The 20,738-nt window shown below is 54.1% G+C and overlaps 9 protein-coding genes across 9 annotated transcripts; 2 read left to right on the top strand and 7 right to left on the bottom strand.

The window, feature by feature from the left end:
* Window positions 1–550: 550 nt before the first annotated feature.
* Window positions 551–1,195, bottom strand: BU26DRAFT_508821 (uncharacterized protein; the record flags this gene model as incomplete). Its single annotated transcript, XM_033827114.1, has 1 exon — window positions 551–1,195. One exon carries the CDS (start codon window positions 1,193–1,195, stop codon window positions 551–553), a length of 645 nt encoding a protein of 214 aa, XP_033679855.1.
* A 928-nt stretch (window positions 1,196–2,123) lies between these two features.
* On the bottom strand, window positions 2,124–4,451 carry BU26DRAFT_508820 (uncharacterized protein; the record flags this gene model as incomplete). The annotated part of the gene is made up of 6 exons (XM_033827113.1): window positions 2,124–2,623; window positions 3,109–3,232; window positions 3,384–3,559; window positions 3,852–4,136; window positions 4,187–4,271; window positions 4,320–4,451. 6 exons carry the CDS (start codon window positions 4,449–4,451, stop codon window positions 2,124–2,126), a joined length of 1,302 nt encoding a protein of 433 aa, XP_033679854.1.
* A 1,108-nt stretch (window positions 4,452–5,559) lies between these two features.
* On the bottom strand, window positions 5,560–6,439 carry BU26DRAFT_88226 (uncharacterized protein). Its single transcript, XM_033836435.1, has one exon. The coding sequence runs from the start codon at window positions 6,261–6,263 to the stop codon at window positions 5,613–5,615; it is 651 nt and encodes a 216-aa protein (XP_033679853.1). The 5' UTR covers window positions 6,264–6,439; the 3' UTR covers window positions 5,560–5,612.
* Window positions 6,039–7,692, bottom strand: BU26DRAFT_88217 (uncharacterized protein). Its single transcript, XM_033836434.1, has 4 exons — window positions 7,334–7,692; window positions 7,128–7,281; window positions 6,464–7,069; window positions 6,039–6,415 (listed from the first exon to the last, which is right to left on the bottom strand). The coding sequence occupies exons 1-3, from the start codon at window positions 7,493–7,495 to the stop codon at window positions 6,513–6,515; spliced, it is 873 nt and encodes a 290-aa protein (XP_033679852.1). The 5' UTR covers window positions 7,496–7,692; the 3' UTR covers window positions 6,039–6,415; window positions 6,464–6,512.
* A 3-nt stretch (window positions 7,693–7,695) lies between these two features.
* On the bottom strand, window positions 7,696–9,725 carry BU26DRAFT_463608 (Protoporphyrinogen oxidase). Its single transcript, XM_033825134.1, has 3 exons — window positions 9,348–9,725; window positions 8,620–9,300; window positions 7,696–8,567 (listed from the first exon to the last, which is right to left on the bottom strand). The coding sequence occupies exons 1-3, from the start codon at window positions 9,693–9,695 to the stop codon at window positions 7,890–7,892; spliced, it is 1,707 nt and encodes a 568-aa protein (XP_033679851.1). The 5' UTR covers window positions 9,696–9,725; the 3' UTR covers window positions 7,696–7,889.
* A 185-nt stretch (window positions 9,726–9,910) lies between these two features.
* On the bottom strand, window positions 9,911–12,022 carry BU26DRAFT_522586 (nuclear polyadenylated RNA-binding protein-like protein Nab2). Its single transcript, XM_033829822.1, has 2 exons — window positions 11,518–12,022; window positions 9,911–11,349 (listed from the first exon to the last, which is right to left on the bottom strand). The coding sequence occupies exons 1-2, from the start codon at window positions 11,901–11,903 to the stop codon at window positions 10,167–10,169; spliced, it is 1,569 nt and encodes a 522-aa protein (XP_033679850.1). The 5' UTR covers window positions 11,904–12,022; the 3' UTR covers window positions 9,911–10,166.
* Window positions 12,023–12,692: 670 nt separating this feature from the next.
* BU26DRAFT_434782 (uncharacterized protein) lies at window positions 12,693–13,660 on the top strand (the record flags this gene model as incomplete). The annotated part of the gene is made up of 4 exons (XM_033824093.1): window positions 12,693–12,775; window positions 13,020–13,076; window positions 13,125–13,224; window positions 13,271–13,660. The coding sequence occupies 4 exons, from the start codon at window positions 12,693–12,695 to the stop codon at window positions 13,658–13,660; spliced, it is 630 nt and encodes a 209-aa protein (XP_033679849.1).
* Window positions 13,661–14,679: 1,019 nt separating this feature from the next.
* On the bottom strand, window positions 14,680–15,748 carry BU26DRAFT_522582 (uncharacterized protein). The gene is made up of 2 exons (XM_033829821.1): window positions 15,624–15,748; window positions 14,680–15,576 (listed from the first exon to the last, which is right to left on the bottom strand). The coding sequence occupies exons 1-2, from the start codon at window positions 15,738–15,740 to the stop codon at window positions 14,812–14,814; spliced, it is 882 nt and encodes a 293-aa protein (XP_033679848.1). The 5' UTR covers window positions 15,741–15,748; the 3' UTR covers window positions 14,680–14,811.
* A 566-nt stretch (window positions 15,749–16,314) lies between these two features.
* On the top strand, window positions 16,315–19,094 carry BU26DRAFT_88038 (uncharacterized protein). Its single transcript, XM_033836433.1, has 5 exons — window positions 16,315–17,275; window positions 17,333–17,994; window positions 18,056–18,392; window positions 18,442–18,585; window positions 18,704–19,094. Exons 1-5 carry the CDS (start codon window positions 16,703–16,705, stop codon window positions 18,848–18,850), a joined length of 1,863 nt encoding a protein of 620 aa, XP_033679847.1. The 5' UTR covers window positions 16,315–16,702; the 3' UTR covers window positions 18,851–19,094.
* The last annotated feature ends 1,644 nt before the right edge of the window (window positions 19,095–20,738 follow it).

Genomic DNA, 20,738 nt, shown 5'->3' with positions numbered 1-20,738 from the left:
AAGTCACTGCCCAGCAGGAGCAGGAGCAGGAGTAGTGCGGGCAGCCGTGCCAGAGGGCGGTGTTGGCGTGCAGGAGTTACTGCGAGAGCTTGAATTAGGCAAGATTGGGGATGGACGCACCGCGCACTTTGGAGAGCCTAATGTGCTCATGTTTTGTGAAAGGAGGGAGAAGCGTGGATTGAAGTGGATGATGCATGTGTGAAGGAATGAGAGACGCTATTGAAGTATTTTGAAACGGCTGATGGGAGTCGACGAAAATTTTTGGAGGGCAAACGAGAAGTAAGTGCTGCGGCTTCGTCGTTGGTAGCAGCTTTGATAGAGATTATGATGTGGTCCTTGGCTGGCATCGCCACGAGATGTTCGCGTTTTTAGTCTCGGCCTGCCGACGCGGATGAAAATGAATGCGATACATTACATTGAATAAAGAAAGAAATGATGTTGGAAATGAATGTAGCGGCGGAGTTTCATGTATGGCCTTCACTAACGAAATCAAAGGCTCCAATTCATTCTCCCAAAATGAAAGCCGTCCTCATGAAATATTGTTCGCATTTCACTTCTTGTCACCTGCACGATCCTCTGTCTCAACTGAATCTTGAATAGCCGGAAGTTCCGTGGGAGCCTGAGGTTGCAACGCTCCACCCTGGTCAGGTGAGTGGAGGGGAGACTCCAATTCAGAAACGACGGCGTTGATGGGACCATTTCCCGAATCCGCGTGCATGGGGTAAAGTGGCGATTCCAGTTCAGAAACTCCTTCAACATGTCGATATGATATCTTCTCCTCGCTTTCCGGGCCAGTACCTTGAGACTGCTCTTGGCCATTTGTTCCAGTCCTGCTTTTGCGTCGCTTCGAGCGGAGATAGAGGAGTAAGATGATGATTCCGCCCAAGAGGACGCCGGCTCCTGCGCATGCGCCGATGATTGCGCCTTTTACTTCGGTGTCTAGCCCTGAACTGCTGTGTGTAGCGCCGGGTGTAGTAGTGGGCGCTGGTACTGACGTCGAAGATGAGGATGAGAATATTTCCGCGGTCGTGGTTTTGAAAGTAGAGGAGAGGGTTTGGACAGGGATCAATGACACAAAAATTGTCGTTCGTGCGAAGTCGGACGTAACTTCGCTTGTATCTATGGCGAGCCGAGTGGTTGAGCTCGGTGTGGTAGAAGCTACGAGGTATCCGTACAGCGGATCATTCGTACTCATGATTGTGTGTATATCTTCTGTCCAAATTGACTGGCATACCGCAGAGACCTCGCCAACGAACTCTGTGCGAAGACTCAGTTTGTGGCAAGGAATATTGGCTAATGACTTACGCGACCGGGCAGCCGTCTTGCACCTTGCGGCTATGCATTCGTCGTAATGCAAGAGATCGTTGCAACCGCACTCATAGTATGTCAGTTGACATGATGCGGAATCGCCCCCCCCCAGGCAGCGTCTGAAAAGCATAACGTCTAAAACCATTGGTCAAAATTTCATGGAAGATGGAGCAATTTTACGTGCCATACAATCATCGTAGTCCAGTGACATGATGTAGTAGTTTCTCGAGATCTGAAGACACCGATGAACTCGAGAATAGCCGAGAAGCGAGAGGGCGCTGGGAAAGGAATCCTCTCGTTGCAAAGAACTCAGGGCTTGCAACATATAGTGTCATCCGTTGAGCGCGTCCCACCAACGGTTTTCTGCAACTATCCGGGCGCGTATATGTAAGAACCAATCGTTGTTCTCAGAATGCTGTATAATGTGTCACGGCGCCTTCAGCGCCACATTTTGCGACATGCCGTAGCCTCAGTTGCGTAATTACGGCGAACTGTTTAGAGGAGCACGGCTGATCAGTGGCGTTAGACATTGAGTGTTAAGGGTGGAGGCCCACGCGACCCCTCTCTTGCTAGGTTGCACGGGATAGAGTCCATCTGCATCAAGATTGAAGTCTCGTAGCACTATCAATCAGCGAAAGCGATGGACGACGATTTCAGAGCTGAACTGTTCCCCTCACAGTAGTGGTGCTGAAAAATCTGCCCAGCAAATGGTATTCGGTTCAAGTGAGCTTGTGCGTGCCACAAGCGACAGTACCATCACTGCCTCGCTTCAACCTCTCTCGAATGTATTCCTGCCATAAAATCCAACCCCCACCTCAGCAATACCGGAACATCTCCCCAGGCTTTCGAGCGCCCTCGTTGGTGTGCGGGGCAACCACCTCCAGTTCTGTTCCCTGAATCGACGACGTGACACGTTCCGGCGGGTCCTCAACTGCGACCTGCTCGGCCCTTCGTCGTGCATACAAGAGGCAGGAAAGCAGCGCGACAATGACGAGTAGAGCCCCAGCAACCACACCCAGGCCAATAATAGCGAAGAACCCGTTAACATTCGACCCCGATCGCTCTATGGTGTCATCTGTTGAAGGAATGAACGTGTCCGCCAGAACTATTTGCGAAGTTGGTACGAAGAGGATACTAGAATCGATCGTCGGCTTTGTCGAAAGCGGTGCTGAAGGGTCATTCGTTGAATACGACGGCGTCGTGGCGGCTGTGGTTTCGAGCTCAAGAATGGATCTTCGTGGATTTTCAGGCCCGAAGATTGTATAGATATCGACGTTGTACGGAGAAGAGGTCTTCGGGGCTTCGGAGACAAAACCTGGATATGCTTAGTGTAACCATGGGCGATTTTCGTAGGGGATAACCAATGGGAGCGAGCAGAAAGGTTGCACTCTTTCACAACACAGGCTCAAGGTGCATTGCTATCAGTGCCCAGGAGACGCCGGACAAAGGGGTACTTGCACATATAGTCATATTGGATGTACTTGCAGTATTGGTCAGGAGCGGCGCTGATATTTCCATCTGAGAGGTATCTTTTCTGTAAGGTACGGTCCGGTTAGTCAGGCTTTGAGAATTAAGGAAGTAGACCTAGGTAGCGCTCGCACTTACGGTGCAGCCATCATAGCTTAGAGACATGATGAGTCGATTAGGGTGGGCTCGCGGTCGTTCTGGCGGGAGTAGTTCTGGGTTCCTGAAAGGAGGTGCGCAGCTGCTCTTTCTATGTAATGTTTCGCGGAATCAACATATACAGTTTCTCTAGATACATTTGTTTGTCGACCCCTCGAACCTGGTGGTGCAACGCACGGGTTTGCACAACAGGAAAGGCGTCGTCAGCACACTGCGGATTTGTGTCACGGCGGTCCTGTTGTGTTATAGGACCCTGTTTCTTGTGCACTCGATTGTAACTTGGGAAACGAGCAGTGCACGGCTGAGAACATGTTCTCTGCAATATTTTTAGACCAAAATAAACAAGACACGCATGTTTGGTGGCGAAACTGGTGATGCAATATTTTGGTTCGCACTCATGTTTGAACATTTCTGTGTGAATTTTCTATCTAGTAGTAGAAAGTATATCATACCGGAGCTGTTGGCGGTCGCTCTACAGCGGTATGGTGAAGGGTGGGGTCCCCATTTCCTGCGCAAGGCTGTCTTCGAGGACCCGGATTCCCACTCCCTTCAGCATCCAAAACATCTGATGAACCAAAGACCCGTCCATGGCGCTTGGCTTGCTCCTCTTTCGACTCGACTTTGGTTGCTGCTGAATACGGTGAGTTGACCTGCGAGGATGGCGGCACACTTAGCAGATGTCTCTAGCCACAAGGAGCCGGGTTGGGGTATGAGGAGTGTTAAATATCCAGCTTGTCTTTTGTCTTACTTGCTGAAAGCCTCTAGGGAGGAGTTTCCGCAGGTAAGAACCGAGACATGCCAGATTGTGTACTGCGACCTACGTACCCAAAAATTCGGTTTCGCCACAGGCTCAGGGCGTGTCACTGAATGGGTAGATCCACCTATGTCGGGAATGGTCGAGAACGATAGTTCGAACTGACGCAGCTGCAAGTCCTCCACACCTCCAGGCTTCTTACGGCTCTTGCACCTTCTTTGTGCTAGTACGAACAGCAGAACCAGGGCGATTAAGCCCAGAAGCACGCTGATGACTACCACAAGGACTTGTGTATCTCGAAGCGGCTTCGATTCATTTGAAGAGAGCGATAATTCGGGCGACGAAGAAACAGGGGCGCCTTGAGTTGAGCCTAGAGAGATTGCAGGTACTGGTTCGAGATTTCGTGTCGGGCGTCGCAAACGGCGCTCGCGGCGAGATTGAAATGTCACCTCTGGCATTTATTAGCTTACAGGATGTAAAAATGCCGGAGGAACCACTTACTTCGGGGTTGCGAGTTTCGCGTGCCTCGGCATGCCCTTTTTCGAAGAGCAGCATCTTCGACTGAGCTGCGCGATGTATCATGGTCCTACTCCAAATCAACATCTACTCTCGTGCTCAATCACTCATCACTCACCACAACTGTGTCAAGCCCTTCTCTTGATTGCGATCCCGCGGAAAGACCAGCAACGAAAGTAAACTGCAGCAGCTGCGACGCAACGACAGCCGTGCTGGGACTGTTTGCTTGAGTCGCAGTAGTTGGCGACATGTCCTCTCATCTCTCGACCCTATGCACAAAAGAGAACAGGAAATCCGAGCTCTCGTACTTCCAGCAGAAATAGCAACGAACGACCAAGCAGTGTAAGGGGCAAGAAGTATTTCTGGCCGAGCAGAGACTATAGGCGTTGGCAGCCGACGTTGCATCCTCGGAATGAACCACGTCGATCGGCTGCACTTTGCGATGTGCGCCAATCTCATATAGGGCGTCGATATATTTGACGGCCCTGCATGGTGATTGTGATGGTGCTACGTCAGATCGCAGAAGTGGTTGGGTTGAAGTGGCTTTAGGTGGAGGAAACGGCTAGCCGAGGTGACGAGGTGGTAACGCTTGAGGATAGCTATGCGTTTGTACTTCTCCCTACGCTCAAAGGGGTTTACAATTCCCGTATGTGAGCTCATGAATGATTGACCCGTGAATGTACAGCCTGAGTATTGACTTGTATAAGCCAACATCGGTCAGGCGACGTTAGGAACACTTTACCCTCACCCACTGATATCGATTTCCGACCCAACCCCATTATATGGGCTTCTGGAAAACCGAATCTCAGTTCCCATCCTTGCGATCACCGCCCCAAGTCACGATCCCATATCCGACCCCTGACCGTCACCCTCCGTAAGGAGGCGCATATTCCAAGAAGTACGATGCCGGCAATGCTCAAACAAAGATCCCCATTGTTTGATTCTAGGGGAAAGTGCCATTCGGTCGTCCGGTAAACGGCTCTGATAGAAATCGGTCGAATGCAGCCTCGAGCGACCTCCAACCTTGTTCATGAAAGTTCCCGGGTCTTTTTCGACGTCTAGAATATCGACAGGAGAGTTTGGCCCGCCGCACAAGGCGCAGGAGGGACTGGCGAAGCCAACTCGCCATGGTGCCTCGCTGGCCTTGCGGGCCTTTGGGCCCGGTTGTGGTGCCAAAGCAGAGTGGCTCTCGAGAAAGAGGGCCCAGGAGCGGGAACTGCAACAGGAGGGCTGGGATCCTTCAGGTCCTCTTCAGCGGCGTTGGGAAGACGTGAAGAGGCTCGAAGGTCTCCAAGAGGGATTGTAAGGAGGCACAGAAAGGAACCCCAGCGGCGGTGTGGAAGTAAAAAGAGTGACCGTACCTGTCGCACTACAAACACCACCAGTAGCCCTCTACCCGCTCCCCACCTGATCATTTCTCCTTAGACACCGGACTACCCTCCAGCTCACACACCTCGGTGTCCGCCGTCAACTCCGCTATCCTATGTGCGATGCCATCTTCACGATGCAACTGATCGCTCAAGAACGCGATCTCGCGAGCCTTTCTCTTCTTCTGCTTGCGGATCCTATAGAGGAAAGCGCAGAGAAAAGCGACGAGGACGAGGACGATGGAAAGCCCGACGGCAAGGCCCGTGAGTGTTTTCTTGGAGGGGTTTGAGTGTTTCGGCGGAACGGTTGGTGTCGCGCTCGCTCGCTCAGAAGCGGGAGAGGGAGAAGCGCTAGTAAGAAAAGAAGAAGGCAGAGCCGATGCGTAAGTGTTCGAGCTCTGTGGGGTGGGAAAAGAAGGAGAGCTAGTAAAAGATGGAACCGTGAGGGCGGGAGATGTAGTCGTGACCCAAATTGGGCTTCCTCCACCGTTCGTCGTTTCTCCCGGGTCCACAATGACCGTCGCCGTCGTGGAATCAATTTCTGTGACGATAACGGAACCAGAGTCTGAAGGATCTTGCGTTTGTTGCAGAGGTCCGCCTTCACGAGGCTTTACGCTAGCTATCGGGGTGCCTGAGCTCTCTGCAGCCGTAGCCCTCCGTGACTGACGATGGAATGAAACCGTTCGGATGACCATAGCGATGTTGACTAGTTGGCGGTAAGAGAAAAGCCAGCTACCGCGAGAAAAATAACAGAAGAATGTTCGGCCGCTAACAAAGCAAGTTTGTTTTCGGGCATGCTGTCGCCTGTGCCGCGTTGGTATGCGCGACAACGTGGTCCAAATCAGGCCTGGAGCATTTCAGTATACGCACTCAAGCCACCCTGTGATTAACTTACTCAACCAGCCTCTCATGCGTAAGCCTATGTATCCCGTTGTTCCACCATCTTACACCGCTGCCCTCTCGAACCCAACATCCCCCTCAAGTTCTGACACGGGAACACTCTGACGAGTCGCCTTCTCCTTCTCCTTTTCCACGTCGTCCTTATACACCCCTGCACTTCCTTCAAGTTCCGACACTGGAATACTATCCCGCATGGCAGGCTGATGCGCTTCAGCATTCCCTATGTCGGGCGTCTGATCGTCAAACCGCGGTCCAGCCTTCCGTCGCTTATACGCCACCGCTAGTATGCCGACTAGCAAGCTAGCTGCGCAGACCGAGCCTAGTGAAATACCAATCTTCGCTCCCGTAGAGAGGCGAGAGGAAGACAAGGGGTAGGTGCCCGTGCTTGTAGCGGTCGGCGGTGCGCTGGAAGGAAGTGGAAATACAGTGGACGGCCGTCCTTCGCTTGCTGTTATGGATACGATCGTAGAAGCCACGGCCGTATGCGTCGAAGCCGGCATAGTCGCATACCTACTCATCAGCCATGTCTCAATATCGCTCGGCAAGCTCGTAAGCGGGTTCCCCCAATACGCGCAGATATACTGGAACGCATCCATGAAAGCTGTCGCCATTAGCACACCATCATTCACTGCCCATATTCCTTGAGTATTGAAACTTACTATAAATGCCTCCAGGCGTACAGCCATGTTGATCCTTGATACAAGGTGACACTAGGTTGATGTAGTCGTCGACGAAGCGGCGTTCCTTCGTGCAAATACAGGGAAAGTCTGACACGGTGCAACCGAAGAAGAGACCACCGGGTATGCAGCGTTCCTGTGAGGCATGGTTAGTGGATGCGAGTAGTGAAGAAGGAAGCAAGGCTTACGATTCCGCATGTTGGAGATAAAGGCCTCCCAGTCGCCGACGAGGTCATGGTAGCACTCGAAGAGAGGTAGATAAGTTCGGACGCGCTGTCTGTTACAGCGTTCGTCTGAGCGTTTGCCGCTCCGCCTACGAGAGCAACGAGGAAGACGGTTGGCAGACGCATCGCTTGGGTTGTAAGGGCAATGAGAGAGGTCGAGCGGTAACTACAAGCCCACAGCGAAGACGAACGATGCCGTAGGCATCAAAGAGCGAATGGCTGCTGGTTGGGCTCATTCTCGCTGATAGCCATCTAACGCGGAATGACGCCATAAGCTCCGACGATGGTACGGGGACAGCACATACCTGTGCGGTAGCACGTTTTCCAACCCCATCGCCCTATGGCTGTGGAACAGAGCTGTCATGAGACCCTGAATTTCTCCTGGTGCTGCAGGAGATGGTGCTCGTTCCACCGTACCGGTCAGCGTGCAACAGCAGTAGGGCCAACGGCCTGTCAGTCGAATGTTGTACATTTTCTAAACGTTATTCCCGCAATCCGCTTTTGCATGCATACAAATATACTACAGCGCGGGGACGTCTTCTTTCCGATAGGTCTGCCTCAACGGCGCAGTGACCCAACTCCGGTCATCCATAGCCCTCTCTAGGCCCGTGCCCTTCTCTTTCCACCCATTGCCCTCCAAACTCCTCGCCGTCAGCCAGGCTGCCCTAATGCAATCGTTGACGCCCACGCCATGATACTGGTTTCCGACCACCCTCACCCTGCCTTTGTACTGAGAGTCCAGCACGGTTGCATAAGCTCTCAATCGCTCGTCATAGCCGACCGTGTACTGCGGAATACAGTCGCGCGACAGGTTTGTATGGCATTCGATAGGCTCTTCTTGTATACCAAGATGCCGACGGATGACAGACTTGGCGAGTTCGACGCCCTCCTCATGGTCGGGGAAGTGCTCCCAGCCATTCCACCAGTGACCACCTAGCATGACGGTGAGCTTGGTGCCGGGCGCAGTGTCCTGGCCGGTTATGGCGTCAGAGTCGAAGATGACACCTAGAGCGCGCTCCGGGTTCTGTTCGAATGGAACGCTTTGTGGGATGAGGTAACCGAAACCTTGGACGGGGAGGAGGCCGGGCGTGGGGAAGTAGAGGTTGACAGTCATGACGGTGACGTAGTCTGTAAGAGCTGTTTTGCGAAGAGTGGAGATGACGAGGTCAAAAGTCTCTGTCGTCTGTGATTCCTCAGTCTGGCCGAGCTAGTTAGCTTCCATACCTAAAAGGTGACAAGGGGAGGCATACGCCAGTGACGACTTCGACTCGCTGTCCCCCGGCCATCTTGTAATCTCGCACGCTGCCCAGCCTTATCTCTACCTGCGGATTGCCTTCGAGGTTCCGCTGCAGTGCCTTGACTAGTGTTTGCAGCCCGTTCCTGAATGTAAACATACTAGCATCCCCGAGTTGTGCTAGCAATTTCCCGTCCAGCCTGATCTCGTCCCTCATCATCTTCAGGGTGTCGAGATCATACGGATGCCACAGCACGATCTGTTCCGGCCCCTGAACCTCTTGATTCATTCGGAACATTCCCCCAATTACGTTCCCATACCTGCCCTCAAGTTGCCACGCCTGCGAAAGGAGTGTCTTGGCGCTGAGCTGCCAGATGTCTCCCGCGTAGATGCCATGCATAACCGCAGAGGCAATGTTGTTTGCCAACCTCTTATCGAATCGCCGTGATAAGAAGGAGCCAATCGACTCGTCTGGCATGGTTGATGGTCGACTCGGGTTCCATGGCTCGAAGAATGCCTGTAGCGCACCCGCTAATATGCCACTTCGCGCAAGGTTAAGGATTTCGGAAAATGTAGGGGGCCCGGTAGCGGACGGCAGTCGGTTGAGGCGGTCGGGATAGTAGATGAAGCGGTTCGCGGCGCCAGGAGCAGTGCGTTTGGTGTATATAACGTCCTGTACAAGATCGAGCTCTTGGATCTATGGCGCATTAGCGGCGGATGCAATTGAAAAGGTGTCAAATGCACCAATTGCGCCGTGGGCAAGCAAGCAGCTCCCGGCCTCAATGTCCGCGGGCCGTATTCAAACAGCACATTGCCGCCAGGCACATCCACTCTCCTGGACTTTATCCAGCCACCCGTCTCCTTCTCGGCCTCGTAGATGGTTATCTTGCTGTCCGGGAAGCTCTGCGACACAAAATACGCGCTGGCGAGACCCGAGACACCGCCGCCGAGCACCGCGATATTTTCAGGGTATGCAGTGGAGGACGAGGCATAGCGGCAGCGGGTGCGGGCGAAGAGCGACGAGACGAGCGGGCGGGCGGCGACGTGCTTCAGTGTTGACTTGAGGAGCGGGACATGTCTCTTGAGCCGCATTGCCGTGTGTGGAGGGTCGATGTAGCTTGCAGACTGCTGGCCATGAGCGCGAGTGGTGACGTGAACATAGATTGGAGTTTCGGGGAGTGCGCGCTCGGGCCTTCGTCGACCCACCGGACCCCCGCACGTGCCCCGGCCCACGACGGAGACACGACCGAAGGCTAGGACAGACCATAACAAGCATCACACATCAGAGCAGAGAAGCAGAATCTAAGGAGAAGAGCAGCCCGCAGGCCGCAGAAACAAAATACCCATTTTCAAAGAAATCCCTCCAGATTGACAACCCCTGAGTATGCCAGACCAAGGTATGCCTCCCGAACCATTAACGCCGAGCCCCATCGGTATCCTCAACTATAATACAAATACTGTGACCCTTGCGCTTAGGCAGTAGGGCCGCCGTCGCCGCACCTCATGAACTCGGCCATTCTTTCATCCATATCGCTTCCCCATCTCTAAACCAACCATATTCGCTCACATTGCTGACTCTGCAACCTCAGCCTTGTCCGGGAGAATGAGCTCCTCCTCTTGTGATTCGTCAATGAACTTCCTCTCGCTGACATGCTCCTTCTTGTCTTCCTCTCCTGCCTTTGGCGCGACCCACACATTGGACGAATTGCGCTTCTGGCCCTCGGCATGCTTGTACGGGCAGCGGATATTGGTGCACGGGTTAAATTTGCACGTGACGGAGCTATGCCAGAATTTGCAGCCGGGGGTCGTGCAGTCGGCGCCATTGCGGCAAGCTGGCATGGTAGGATGCTTGTACGGGCAGTTGGCGGGGTCGCGACAGTTGGGGTAGAACAAGCACTCCTGCTCGGCCTGGAATTGATGTCGCTGAGCCGGAGAAGGATGCTTGCCGACGCACTTCTTGTTCTTGCAAGCGGCGCCATAGCTGCAGGTATCGTTCATGTCTACCGGTATTCCCTCCTTAGGGGCGGCTGGCGACTGATGGACGAAGGGGCAGTCGGGCTTGGTACATCGCAGGTTGAACTTGCACATGGTCGTCGAAGGATCCGGCCTCGACGTCTCCACCTCCATGTTGTCGCCGTTCTCTGCTGCGGGTCCATCCGCCATGTTCTCGTCTTGACCCTCCTTCTTCGTGAACTTTGTCGACGGTGGCAGACCTAGCCTGTTGGCTTGGCCTGAGGTCCTATTCATGCGCTCGTTGAGAGGCTTCTTATTACGGTTGCCCTGCTGGAAGTTGGGATTCACAAACGGCTGCGGAGTCTGACCAGAGAAGATTTGCTGCATCATGTGGGCTTGCTGCTCGTACATCTGCATGAGGGCCATTTGTTGCTGCGGGTTGAGCATGCCCGGCATTCCGTTTTGTCCCATGGGTGGCATTGACATGCCTGGCATCGCGCCCATGTTCATGCCGTTCATTCCAGGCATGGCGCCGTGTGTCATGTTCATGTTGCTCATGCCTCTGCCGTTTGCCATGGCGTCCAGGCCACGGCCGATCTGCTGGCTACGAGGCCCCTTCGGAGGCTCTCGCGAGTGCGAGTTAATTCGGCCAGCGCCCTGCGAGCCTCGAACACGATGCAGAGCGGAGTCGTCGTTTCGGTTCATCTGCTTGTTAAGCTGGTTCAGCATGCGACCACCACCGCGGGCTGGCTTGGCGCCGCTGCCGTTGCGCATGGCCTTGGGTCCGGTAGGTCTGCGAATTGTCAGATTCTGTTGCTGCGGGGAAATGCCGTTCCGGCCGGATGACAAGAATGGCAGGCGCAATAAAGACACGATTGATGGAATCGGGTGCCCGCGAGCGCCGACCTTGTGTCCGTTCAGAATAGGCGAAGTGAAAGGAGATAATGAAGTGTAAGCATACATGCTGCCCTGCGAGGGCTCTGAAACGCCTTCCATCTCGGTGTCCTGTGGGGGCGCCGAGCCGTCGCCATCCATCTGGTTTCCATGGGCATCTGGGACCTCTGCGTCACCGCCGTTCAGCTGCCGGCGGAGGAGATCGATCTGCTCGAACAGCCAGTGCGCAAACTGCTGTGTCTCTAGATTCTCGGGCCCGAGGTCGAGGAGATCGTTGGAGAGCTCAGAGGCGACCTGGTCTTCGTTCTTGTCGTTCGCAAGCAGCGCGAGTATATACTCGAAGAGCGTCGTGTCTTCGCCGCCCGTCGTCCATCCGAACTCAGCGAGCTTTGGCTGGACGAGGTCTTGTAGCGCTGTCGCCAGAGGCGAGCCGTTCGCGAAATCGACGGACATGGTTGAGGTGAGGAGTGAGATAGGGAGGGTGCGCAGACTCGGGTGAGGAAAGTTTGGGGGATAAAGGGAGTGGCGACGGGGCGCCGGCGTTCGCGTTTTCCTTGTCGCTCGGTTGCTGAAAGGAAGGCGACAAAGACAGTGCTCCTTGCGACAAAGAGTGCGCGTGGAGAAAGGGTGGAGCGAAAGGGGCGGTTGTGGGAGTGCAGCGATTGTTTGGAGGTTCGAAACTGCGCTCATAGGCGCGAAACTGAAGTCGTGGCACGTGCACGCTTACTTAAGCTGGAGCCTCGCTCTCTGGCGTCCAAGGTTTCTTCGACCCCGTTCCATCAACATCGCCTTGCTGGTAAGCACATCGTTTCACCCATATTTGGCATATCGACGCATACGTTAGGTTAATTCTTGTCTATAGCGTATATACCTCTCCGAGTATACTATGTCTAGGCATAGGATATCTACTACGGCAAGTCTTTTCTTAGGTAGAGGCTCTTAGGCAGCTCTCTGCAGTGACTAGCATTATGTGACCGCTGTCTCTGCCTACTGGGACCAAGTGGAGGCCTGTCTTGACGTCCCCAGGAATACACCTAGGTACTGCCCAGGTGGACAATGCGACAGCTCTATCGCGCTTGCCGCAACTAGACTAGCGGCTTGGCGGTTACGTTTGCCAAAGCTTTCTCTCGCCTTCCGCAGCCTCACACTCATTCTTCACAACACCACTCCGGCTGGAGCTCCACTTGTCTACTGCAGATTCTCAATCAACGCCTCTCCATCACACACGCAGTCCCAGACACCATGTCTCGCGGCGGCACCACGCTCTACGTCACCGGCTTTGGCCACGGCACCCGCGCTCGCGACCTTGCCTACGAGTTCGAACGGTATGTCTCCTAACGCCTCGCCCTGCCCGATCGTCGTCGTTTCCATCGTCGTCTTCCATCGTCTGCATCGAGCATGCATACCTCTCCTCCCCCTCGCCGTCCCCCAGCGATCCTCGTCGCGCGATATCCTGGCCCCTTTCCGTGGCCTCCGTGCGGCGCGCAGGCCACACCACCGACCGCAGCTCCCTTCTTCGCCCTTTCCGCACGACCTGCGTAACAACCCTATCTAACATTCCTCGCCAAGGTACGGTCGGCTTGTCCGCTGCGACATTCCAGCCCCGCGTTCGGCGTCCAGCAGGCTGTGAGTGCACATACCTTACTCCCAGGCAGCAAGCGGCTGACTGTTCAGGTTTGCCTTCGTGGAGTACGAGAGCCGCCGTGATGCGGACGACGCCTACCACGAGATGCACAACAAGCGCATCGGCCGCGATGACTTGTTGAAGATCGAGGTATGTTTCCCTTTCAAGTGGTCAAAATCCATCTAACAAAGGCCAGTGGGCCCGCACCCCCCCATCAGCTTCTTGGCGCTTCGACTCCGGCCGTGACCGTCCACGCGGTGGCGAACGCGGCAGCGAGCGCCGCGGCGATCGCTCTCCGCGTCGCCGTAGTGTGTCTCCGCGCCGTGCCCGAGGCGACTACTCCCCGCGTAAGGACGACCGTCGTGAGCGCGACTACGACCGCCGCGACCGAGACCGGACTAGGAGCCCGGAGGGTGATCGCGACCGCGAGATGAAGGACGTTCGCGACCGTGAGGACGACCGTGAGCGCGACCGCGAGCGAGAGCGTGACCGTGATCGAGAGCGAGATCGCGACCGGGACGCCGGTGCCAACGGCGACGACCGCAAGAGTGAGCCCCCCGCACCGGGAGACGACGAGCTCCTCTGATGACATGCGCAGACGACTCCCCTCCGCCGGGCGTTGCACACGATGACCTGGATGTGGCAGAGTAGATTTCTGGCGCTGTTGTGCTCCACGCACGCAGAGCTTGAGGCTGCGCTACCTCGTCTGGTGGTCATTGTTTTCGATCGACACCAACGGCAGTTTATCCCAAATTGAGAAACGCAAAAAGTACCGGGGTTTCGGAATGTAGCAACACTGCTAAGGTCTCTCATTCTCTCTTTCGGTGGTGGTTCCGACGACTTCTTGGTGAACGTCTCGGCATTAATCTATCAAGCAGTCTCACTCGAAGCGGAACCTTGTTTTCCTAGCGATCGATGTCGACGATATCCCCTGCGGTTCGCTTAAATCTCGGTCGATCGGTCGGTCGATACGGTCTGGCGATTTCCCCTCCTGTACTTTACTCGATCGAATCCCGTAGAACGTCGAACCCTTTCCTACCTTCTCCCGCCCTCGAAACACTTTGCCACGAAGCGAGCAACCTAATCTTGTACAGGTTTGTATTTCTTCATTTCCCCTTACTAGCCCATGTGGAAATCCCAGTGAGATCCCATATGTCATTCGTGAAGTCGCTCTCGTTCTCGCGTGTCGAGGGGAAAACACACCAGTCGATATACTCTAGGCATGCATCTTGATGAATCCTTTACCCTATCGCACGGTACTGGATTGGAGGGGTCCTGCTCCAAATTGGCTATCGGTGGTAGCTGGGAGAGTATGAGAACATCAATTACGGCCTATTATTACACGCCCGACCCTGGGACTGAGGATGTCCCGTTGGAGGCTGCATTACACTGTAAATGTTCATCAAGCCAGCGTGAACATGCTTATGCATGGTCTTCGTCTTTCTGGGAGCAACATCCATCCCAAAACGATTGGGAAGATCTCAACCTAGAAGGACTAAGAGCAAGCGGGACGGCTCGACGTTCCGAAAGTGCCTGAATCCATTGGGAGCAATGAAACCTCATTTTGCATATCACTGGTCCTCAGATCAATTCAGAATGGGTGCGGTGAATGCGTCGTCATAATAAGGTGCTCCCCTTTGTATAGGATGATGTTAACACTGTGCCTGCTTCTCCCGGTACCCTGGGAACGCTAGATCCTAGCTCTTAATCACTGGATGCCATCCGCCATCCACCACTTCACACACCCATTTCATTTACTCTCGGCCGCACATACCGAGCCTCTTCCAAATCATCGCTCACGAAGCTCAATGGTCTCGCTGACGGTCCTCTCGCTGGACCCTGCCCAGCATTCCAAGTCCGCGTCCCGACCGTGGTTGACGAATTCTCAAACGGATCTAGATTCTGCGCATTCCGCTCATACGCATTCCCAATTGGGGCGTCGCCGCGATCGAAGTTATCTTGAGACCGGCGCGTCGTCGCCGCTACTGGCGGATCGAACATGAGGCTCGCTGCGTTGCCTGGTATATAAGGGTCCTGGGTCGATAACGGTCTCGGCGGGGCGGACGTCTCGGTGACCACTGTACCCTCATCCGACTTCCTCCATCTGTTTCCAGAGAAGAGATATTTGTATATAAGCCATCCTGCCATTCCTAGAAACAGGACTCCGAATATCACGCCGAGCGCGATGCCTGCTTTAACCCCAGGTTTGTCTGTCGCCTTCTCCTTTACCGGCGCGGCAGTCGGTGTCGACGACGGCTCACCTGAGCTACTCGAAGTCAAGATGGCAGTCACGAGAGTCGTGGCAGTCGGTCCTACTGAGGATGTGCTGACCTGAATAGTAGATGTATCGGTATGCTCCAAGCCTTCGATCCCGATGATGGTTTGGGCGCTGCCTGGGTTAATCTGGAACGCCCCGTTCGAGCAAGAGCAGGATGTATCGTCGGCGCAACAGAACTTGTCATCACCGCAAGCCGTTAATCTTCCACCAAGATCTTGATCGCTCTAGATGGAGTCAGTCCCAGGGTCCGACATCTCATTCGGGATCTTACCAGACAGTAATCGCCGCAAAATGCATTGTCCCATTCTGGATTCGTACAGCTCCCCCTCATTGAAGTCCCGATTGGATATGCGGAGTTAGCTGTCGACGGATCCGTTACTACACACATGCTATTCGAGTAGCACGTCCATCCCATCGGGCAGCACGACGTGACGCGCGCAAAGACATTGCAGGGCAAAAAGCCGAACGCTTGTGAGCCGTTCGGCAAGTAGCAGGGCGCATTTTCGTCGGAGAAGACTAAGCTTAAAAGGAAGAAGAAGGTAGCGAGAACTCGGTTCAATCGTTGGATTACCATCGTGGGCGGTAGCTCAGAATTCCATGGTGGGTTCGTGCTCGTGGCTGTCCTGCCTTATATCGCGCGGCATCGCCACGAACAGCGCGTGCGGATTTCTCAATTTCGCCTCGGAGGCCGGTAACGAGAAAACGACAGGGCGCAGCCTTTTCTATTGCATACGCTGCCACGAAAACCCTAGCGGACGATGTTGCCTGTTGTCGACCAGGCTGAGGCTATGCAAGTGCCGGAAATGGTAAAGTCGAGAGACGGTGAGATGTTTGATTCGTGCGCGCGGAGGCCCTGTCAATATCTCCGCACCGAATAAAAGCAGCCACGTCGTAATCGTGGAAGACGGGCACCTATAAGACGACTGGAAAGGTTGACCTCAGTCGCTTGCCAGCGTTTTCGTCCTGGAATGGCATCAACTGGCGGCAACCCCCACGGATTTCCACAGAACATTTCGCAGCGAGGATGAGCAATTGTACGCTCTTTCCCTAGATAGCGATAGGAGCCGCAATGCTGTGATCTTGGACAAGTGGGAATGGCGATTGCAAGCGTAAATGTGGCTTCAACAGGAATGCCACAAGAAAGTCCGTCAAATCTCTGGACAGCCTTGCGCCAGGCTGTGTGCTCATGCATATGCCACGGCTTGCCTGCCACATGCAGTCCTCAGGCTACTCACTTCAGCCTTCGGCGCCCATTTACACCGGGGATGTATTTAGTCCCTTCCCGTCCGTTCAGATTCACAGCCTCGTCAACCCAGTTCCTGCGTTCCGTTCATCAATTGAGGAGGCACAATGGATCCTTCCACCAATCCATATCTCTCACGTGGAGGGGCTTCGCAAAGCCATTCGAACTTCGGCCAGCACTCTCCGTACATGGCGTATCCAGGGCCAGGTCGAGCCTCACAGGCCGAATCCGAGCCGAAACCGCCATTCTCAAAGGCACCCGACATAGAGCCCCCTCCTATTCCGCCGTTCGCAAAATTGCCTGCTTCATCTCCTGACCCTGGCTCGCGCGGGACTGCATCCCAGAATCGTTCAACGTTCCGAGAGCCTCCTGGAGCGTATGCCAGCTCAGGCAGAGATTCGCAAGCTGGCCGCAACCCAGGACCGCCATTCTCAAAAGTCCCGGATCGTACTCAGCCGCCCGTTCCATTACCGAATCTGAATGGCTTCGCAAGCGACAGTAATGATGAGGCGCGAAACGCCGCACCACCTTTATCTATGGGTGGGATAGAACGTGCTCTACCAACGGAGACGGAGAGTCTTCCAGATGGCAACAGTAGTAGTCTCTCTGACGATTACACCACAGCCAACGGGGGAACAGAGCGTCATGGCGATGCGAAGGAGCGATTCAAAAAAGGTCTTGTAAGACAACCTCGCGGTGTGAGTGCTGAATATCCGCTGACCACAGGGCTACGTTAGGAAGTGATGTCGTACATCAAGGAGAAGAGCTCTTACGCCGAGGATGCTTCCCAAATTATTACACGACTACAGATGGCGGCGGATCGCCGACTGAAGAGGAGCTATGTCAGCGGAAGGCCTACACGAGACTACTACGAAAGCGCACCTGTGATTAAGGTCGGAATGGTCTTCTTGCCAGGGGTCGACCGGCCTACCGTCACACAGCTGGAACAAGAAATGTTGATGGCGGACTACAAGCCTGATCAACTAAGTGCTGTCTGGAGGGTCAATACCGCTGGACATTTACTGTTCGACTTTGAAGTAACGAAGGACCTCAGGGTCATTGCCAAGGATCTGACACCAGAAGTCTTAGAGCACTCCAGACGCCGAGAGGAGCGCTCGCTGCCTTCATTCTTCCCCGGGCAGAGGACTGAGGCACTCATCGTGGCGGGAAGGGAGCGGCTACCAACTGTCAACATTGACAGTGAGCACGTCACTCTCGTCCATGACCTCCGATGTTACGCCGGGCAGTTTGATATTGAGAGTACCCTAGTCGAGGTGGACTATTCGTCCATGGCTAGTCTTCTTGTGAACTTCCAACTCATCATCCAGAGCAGAAATGCAGCACAAGATCTGGATGAGACGAGGAACCTTCTTGAAGCGATGATGGAAGACGTTAGAAGGTATGGATTCCCCCGTCTGTCGTTGGGTTGGGGAAATGAGTTTCTCACAAGACTTTGATAGACTATGCAATCGGAGCGCAATCCTGTTCCGAATGGCGACCCGAACGAAGATCATCACGTCCAAAGACATCCGCTATGGTGTCAATAACGGGAGAGAGTTCACTACGCTTACGACGAGCAAGGGAATTCGCAAGATCATCAGCTTGTCTTCGGCATACTACACATCGCTAGATCCAGCCGATAAAGTTCAGCAGCTTTTGAAGCCCAGGTTCCTCCAAATGCTAGTCCTACTACTATCGTTCCTGAACGATGACGACCTTCACAACATCCAAGAGTTCTTGGAACGGACATTCCACTTCAACGCGGATCGTAAGAACCTAGAATTACTGCTGCTGAAGGTCATACCATTCTACTCGATCAATTCGCACATCTTCCTCACTTCGATAGTGCCGGCTTTCGAAGGCTGGTCACCAAGAAAGCCAGAGAAACAAGATCATGCATTCTATTGGGAGACTTTTGTTAGTCGCATTGCAGCGCATGGTTACGTCCTCCCAGGTACCATCGATAACCTCTGCCGAGCACAGAAGTCTTGTAAGTAAGCTCGCATTGGGAATAGCGCATCCCCCAGCAAATCTTCCACCCAAGACGCTCATTCTCCCTTCCGTCTTCTTTCCGCTCTTGGGCCTTGCTGATTGCAGTAACACCTTAGGGATTGTACAGTGGCCAGAAAAAGGTTTCAAAGACTCTCTCGCCTTCCGCAATCTTCAGTATAGCGCGGAAGACGGGATGCGCACCTTCAACGAGATTCCTCCAATCGAGCGAGACTACGATCGTCATAGCGATAACACCCTGCTGAATGCCATCTTGACGAACGACAGGCAGTACATGATTCGGGTTGCGGATTACGAAGCCATCATATGTCTTACTAGAGGCGTCTACAGCATCCAAGAATCCGACATCAACGGCCAACGTTACGACTTAATCATCGAAGAGGGTCCGTTGAACCAAGCTACCTACAACGGTGTCGATCGGCTCAATGAGGTAATCAAGCTTGTAAATCATTGGCTCACCGGATTCCGCAGCTCTTCCCTTCGACGCCGCGAGTCTTTACTTGGTAACATGAGAGTCTCCCGTAGTCGCCGTCCGGATGTCGAAATGATTGAGGAGCTTCGAGTGACGGGACGACTGACGCGCTTCCGAGCCATCCTGGGGAACACAATGCTTGCAATTGCTTACAAGCTGGACGGCCGAAAAATAACCCTCGAGGACGCGCTTGCGACTTTGGCTCGCGATAACCAAGTCATACAGAGCGTCGTGGACTACTACCAGAGTAAGCTTCAACGCTACTCTGATAGCTTCGCGCCTGACAGTCTGCGCCGTATCACCAACACTCTCAGTGCTGTGTCAACCGAGATCGGCACGGCGGAGTCAATGCGCCAGAGTATCTCCAATGACCCAACGATATCTGACGAACCAATCGTAACCCTGGTCGAACCCCCCGGTGGCTCCATCTACTGCACACCTGTCTGGCATGACTATAGGGTCAGCCTCACAACGGGCACTATGCTTAGCATTGAAGCAAAGAAGAGCTACGTTACAAACGTTTTCTGGGATCACGAACTCGTCATCAGCCTACAGAACGATCCAAACCAGTACGTCCTCGCACCGCTGGAGTATGTTGAGGAGAAAGATAGGGGTGATCAAGTGCAAATTGGAGACATTGCCGTGCTGGCGGGCCAATACATGGTTTTGGCAGAACCCGTTGAAGAGGAAGGGACAGACGCGCTCATTATGACCAATTATTTAAAGGTGAAGTTCCTCGCCATGCACGGGCGTACGCAAAGGGCTGACATGGTGCAGATCATCCGCATTGAGCAAGGAGTCAGGATTTCGAAGAGGCAGCAGAGGAGGATGCAGACTCAGAGCATCGCGATGAGCAGGTCTGTCTTTGTCTAGGCTGTGGGAGAACAGCGTTCTCACACTGAAACTCCAATCACACCCTCGTTCAGTCTCGTGGTCCGCGCGAATATGCATGGTGTACATAATTCTGCTTCGCGACTTCATTCTCTCGAGATCTATCGATGCTCGGGTCATCGCTTTCGACAGTTTTCCACGCATTTCCGGCCTTGCCATCTCGATGGTTTGTGCCGGATCTCTCCGCTCTGAAGCGGCATCACTCCATCCCCAAACGTCGCAAAATCGCCCGACCGCTCAGGCCACCGAATCAACTCGATGGGGCCATCTAACACCGCCCAATGACGTATGACCGCATTTTGGTTCATCCGGCATGCCGAATTGTTGAGTGCTTATGGAACGTGACCAAATCCGAAGCATCCGATTGCTTTTCCGATACTGTGGGTCACCGCCACACGTCAGAAGCTTACAGCGCACCCTAGCTCCCGCGGGCCATCCCTAAAGCCACTACACGCCTGCAGCATCGCACTAATCGCAGATCACTGTCGCTAAGAGGAAAGGCCAGCAGGCGCAAAAGACGACGGGAAATGCATGCCGGGGTATTTTGCTCACCATGAGTTAAACTCAACGTCGAAGGGCCACCCTGGCTGCACATGTCGAGACACACATCACACATCACACATCCGCAAACTTCCGGACCCAATGCCCTTTCTTTGTGAGGCAACGAGGCATATCACGAGAGAAGGCAAGAATTTATGATTTGTCAATCCCATGGCTCTTCTGCAAACCTTGTTTCGCATTCTTCAAAGACGGCTCTCGTAGAGGGACAT

This window comes from Trematosphaeria pertusa (assembly GCF_010094035.1).
Source record: "Trematosphaeria pertusa strain CBS 122368 unplaced genomic scaffold BU26scaffold_14, whole genome shotgun sequence".
Lineage (NCBI taxonomy): Eukaryota > Fungi > Ascomycota > Dothideomycetes > Pleosporales > Trematosphaeriaceae > Trematosphaeria > Trematosphaeria pertusa.
Note: the sequence above shows the minus strand (reverse complement) of the source record. Positions and strands in the feature narration are given on the sequence as shown.

What these genes read in the sequence shown, in the direction of transcription:
- BU26DRAFT_522582 (XM_033829821.1), bottom strand. Translation starts at nt 15,740, where the DNA reads ATGTGTGTAGTAACGGATCCGTCGACAGCTAACTCCGCATATCCAATC. An exon ending in TTTGCGGCGATTACTGTCTG is followed by an intron (nt 15,577 to 15,623) that starts GTAAGATCCCGA and finishes GACTCCATCTAG; the next exon opens with AGCGATCAAGATCTTGGTGG.
- BU26DRAFT_522586 (XM_033829822.1), bottom strand. Translation starts at nt 11,903, where the DNA reads ATGTCCGTCGATTTCGCGAACGGCTCGCCTCTGGCGACAGCGCTACAA. An exon ending in GAGCCCTCGCAGGGCAGCAT is followed by an intron (nt 11,350 to 11,517) that starts GTATGCTTACAC and finishes GACAATTCGCAG; the next exon opens with ACCTACCGGACCCAAGGCCA.
- BU26DRAFT_88217 (XM_033836434.1), bottom strand. Translation starts at nt 7,495, where the DNA reads ATGCGTCTGCCAACCGTCTTCCTCGTTGCTCTCGTAGGCGGAGCGGCA. An exon ending in TATCTCCAACATGCGGAATC is followed by an intron (nt 7,282 to 7,333) that starts GTAAGCCTTGCT and finishes CATGCCTCACAG; the next exon opens with GAACGCTGCATACCCGGTGG. An exon ending in TACGCCTGGAGGCATTTATA is followed by an intron (nt 7,070 to 7,127) that starts GTAAGTTTCAAT and finishes TAATGGCGACAG; the next exon opens with CTTTCATGGATGCGTTCCAG.
- BU26DRAFT_88226 (XM_033836435.1), bottom strand. Translation starts at nt 6,263, where the DNA reads ATGGTCATCCGAACGGTTTCATTCCATCGTCAGTCACGGAGGGCTACG.
- BU26DRAFT_463608 (XM_033825134.1), bottom strand. Translation starts at nt 9,695, where the DNA reads ATGCGGCTCAAGAGACATGTCCCGCTCCTCAAGTCAACACTGAAGCAC. An exon ending in GCTTGCCCACGGCGCAATTG is followed by an intron (nt 9,301 to 9,347) that starts GTGCATTTGACA and finishes AATGCGCCATAG; the next exon opens with ATCCAAGAGCTCGATCTTGT. An exon ending in GAGTCGAAGTCGTCACTGGC is followed by an intron (nt 8,568 to 8,619) that starts GTATGCCTCCCC and finishes TAGCTCGGCCAG; the next exon opens with ACTGAGGAATCACAGACGAC.
- BU26DRAFT_88038 (XM_033836433.1), top strand. Translation starts at nt 16,703, where the DNA reads ATGGATCCTTCCACCAATCCATATCTCTCACGTGGAGGGGCTTCGCAA. An exon ending in ATGATGGAAGACGTTAGAAG is followed by an intron (nt 17,995 to 18,055) that starts GTATGGATTCCC and finishes AGACTTTGATAG; the next exon opens with ACTATGCAATCGGAGCGCAA. An exon ending in TAGAATTACTGCTGCTGAAG is followed by an intron (nt 18,393 to 18,441) that starts GTCATACCATTC and finishes TCACTTCGATAG; the next exon opens with TGCCGGCTTTCGAAGGCTGG.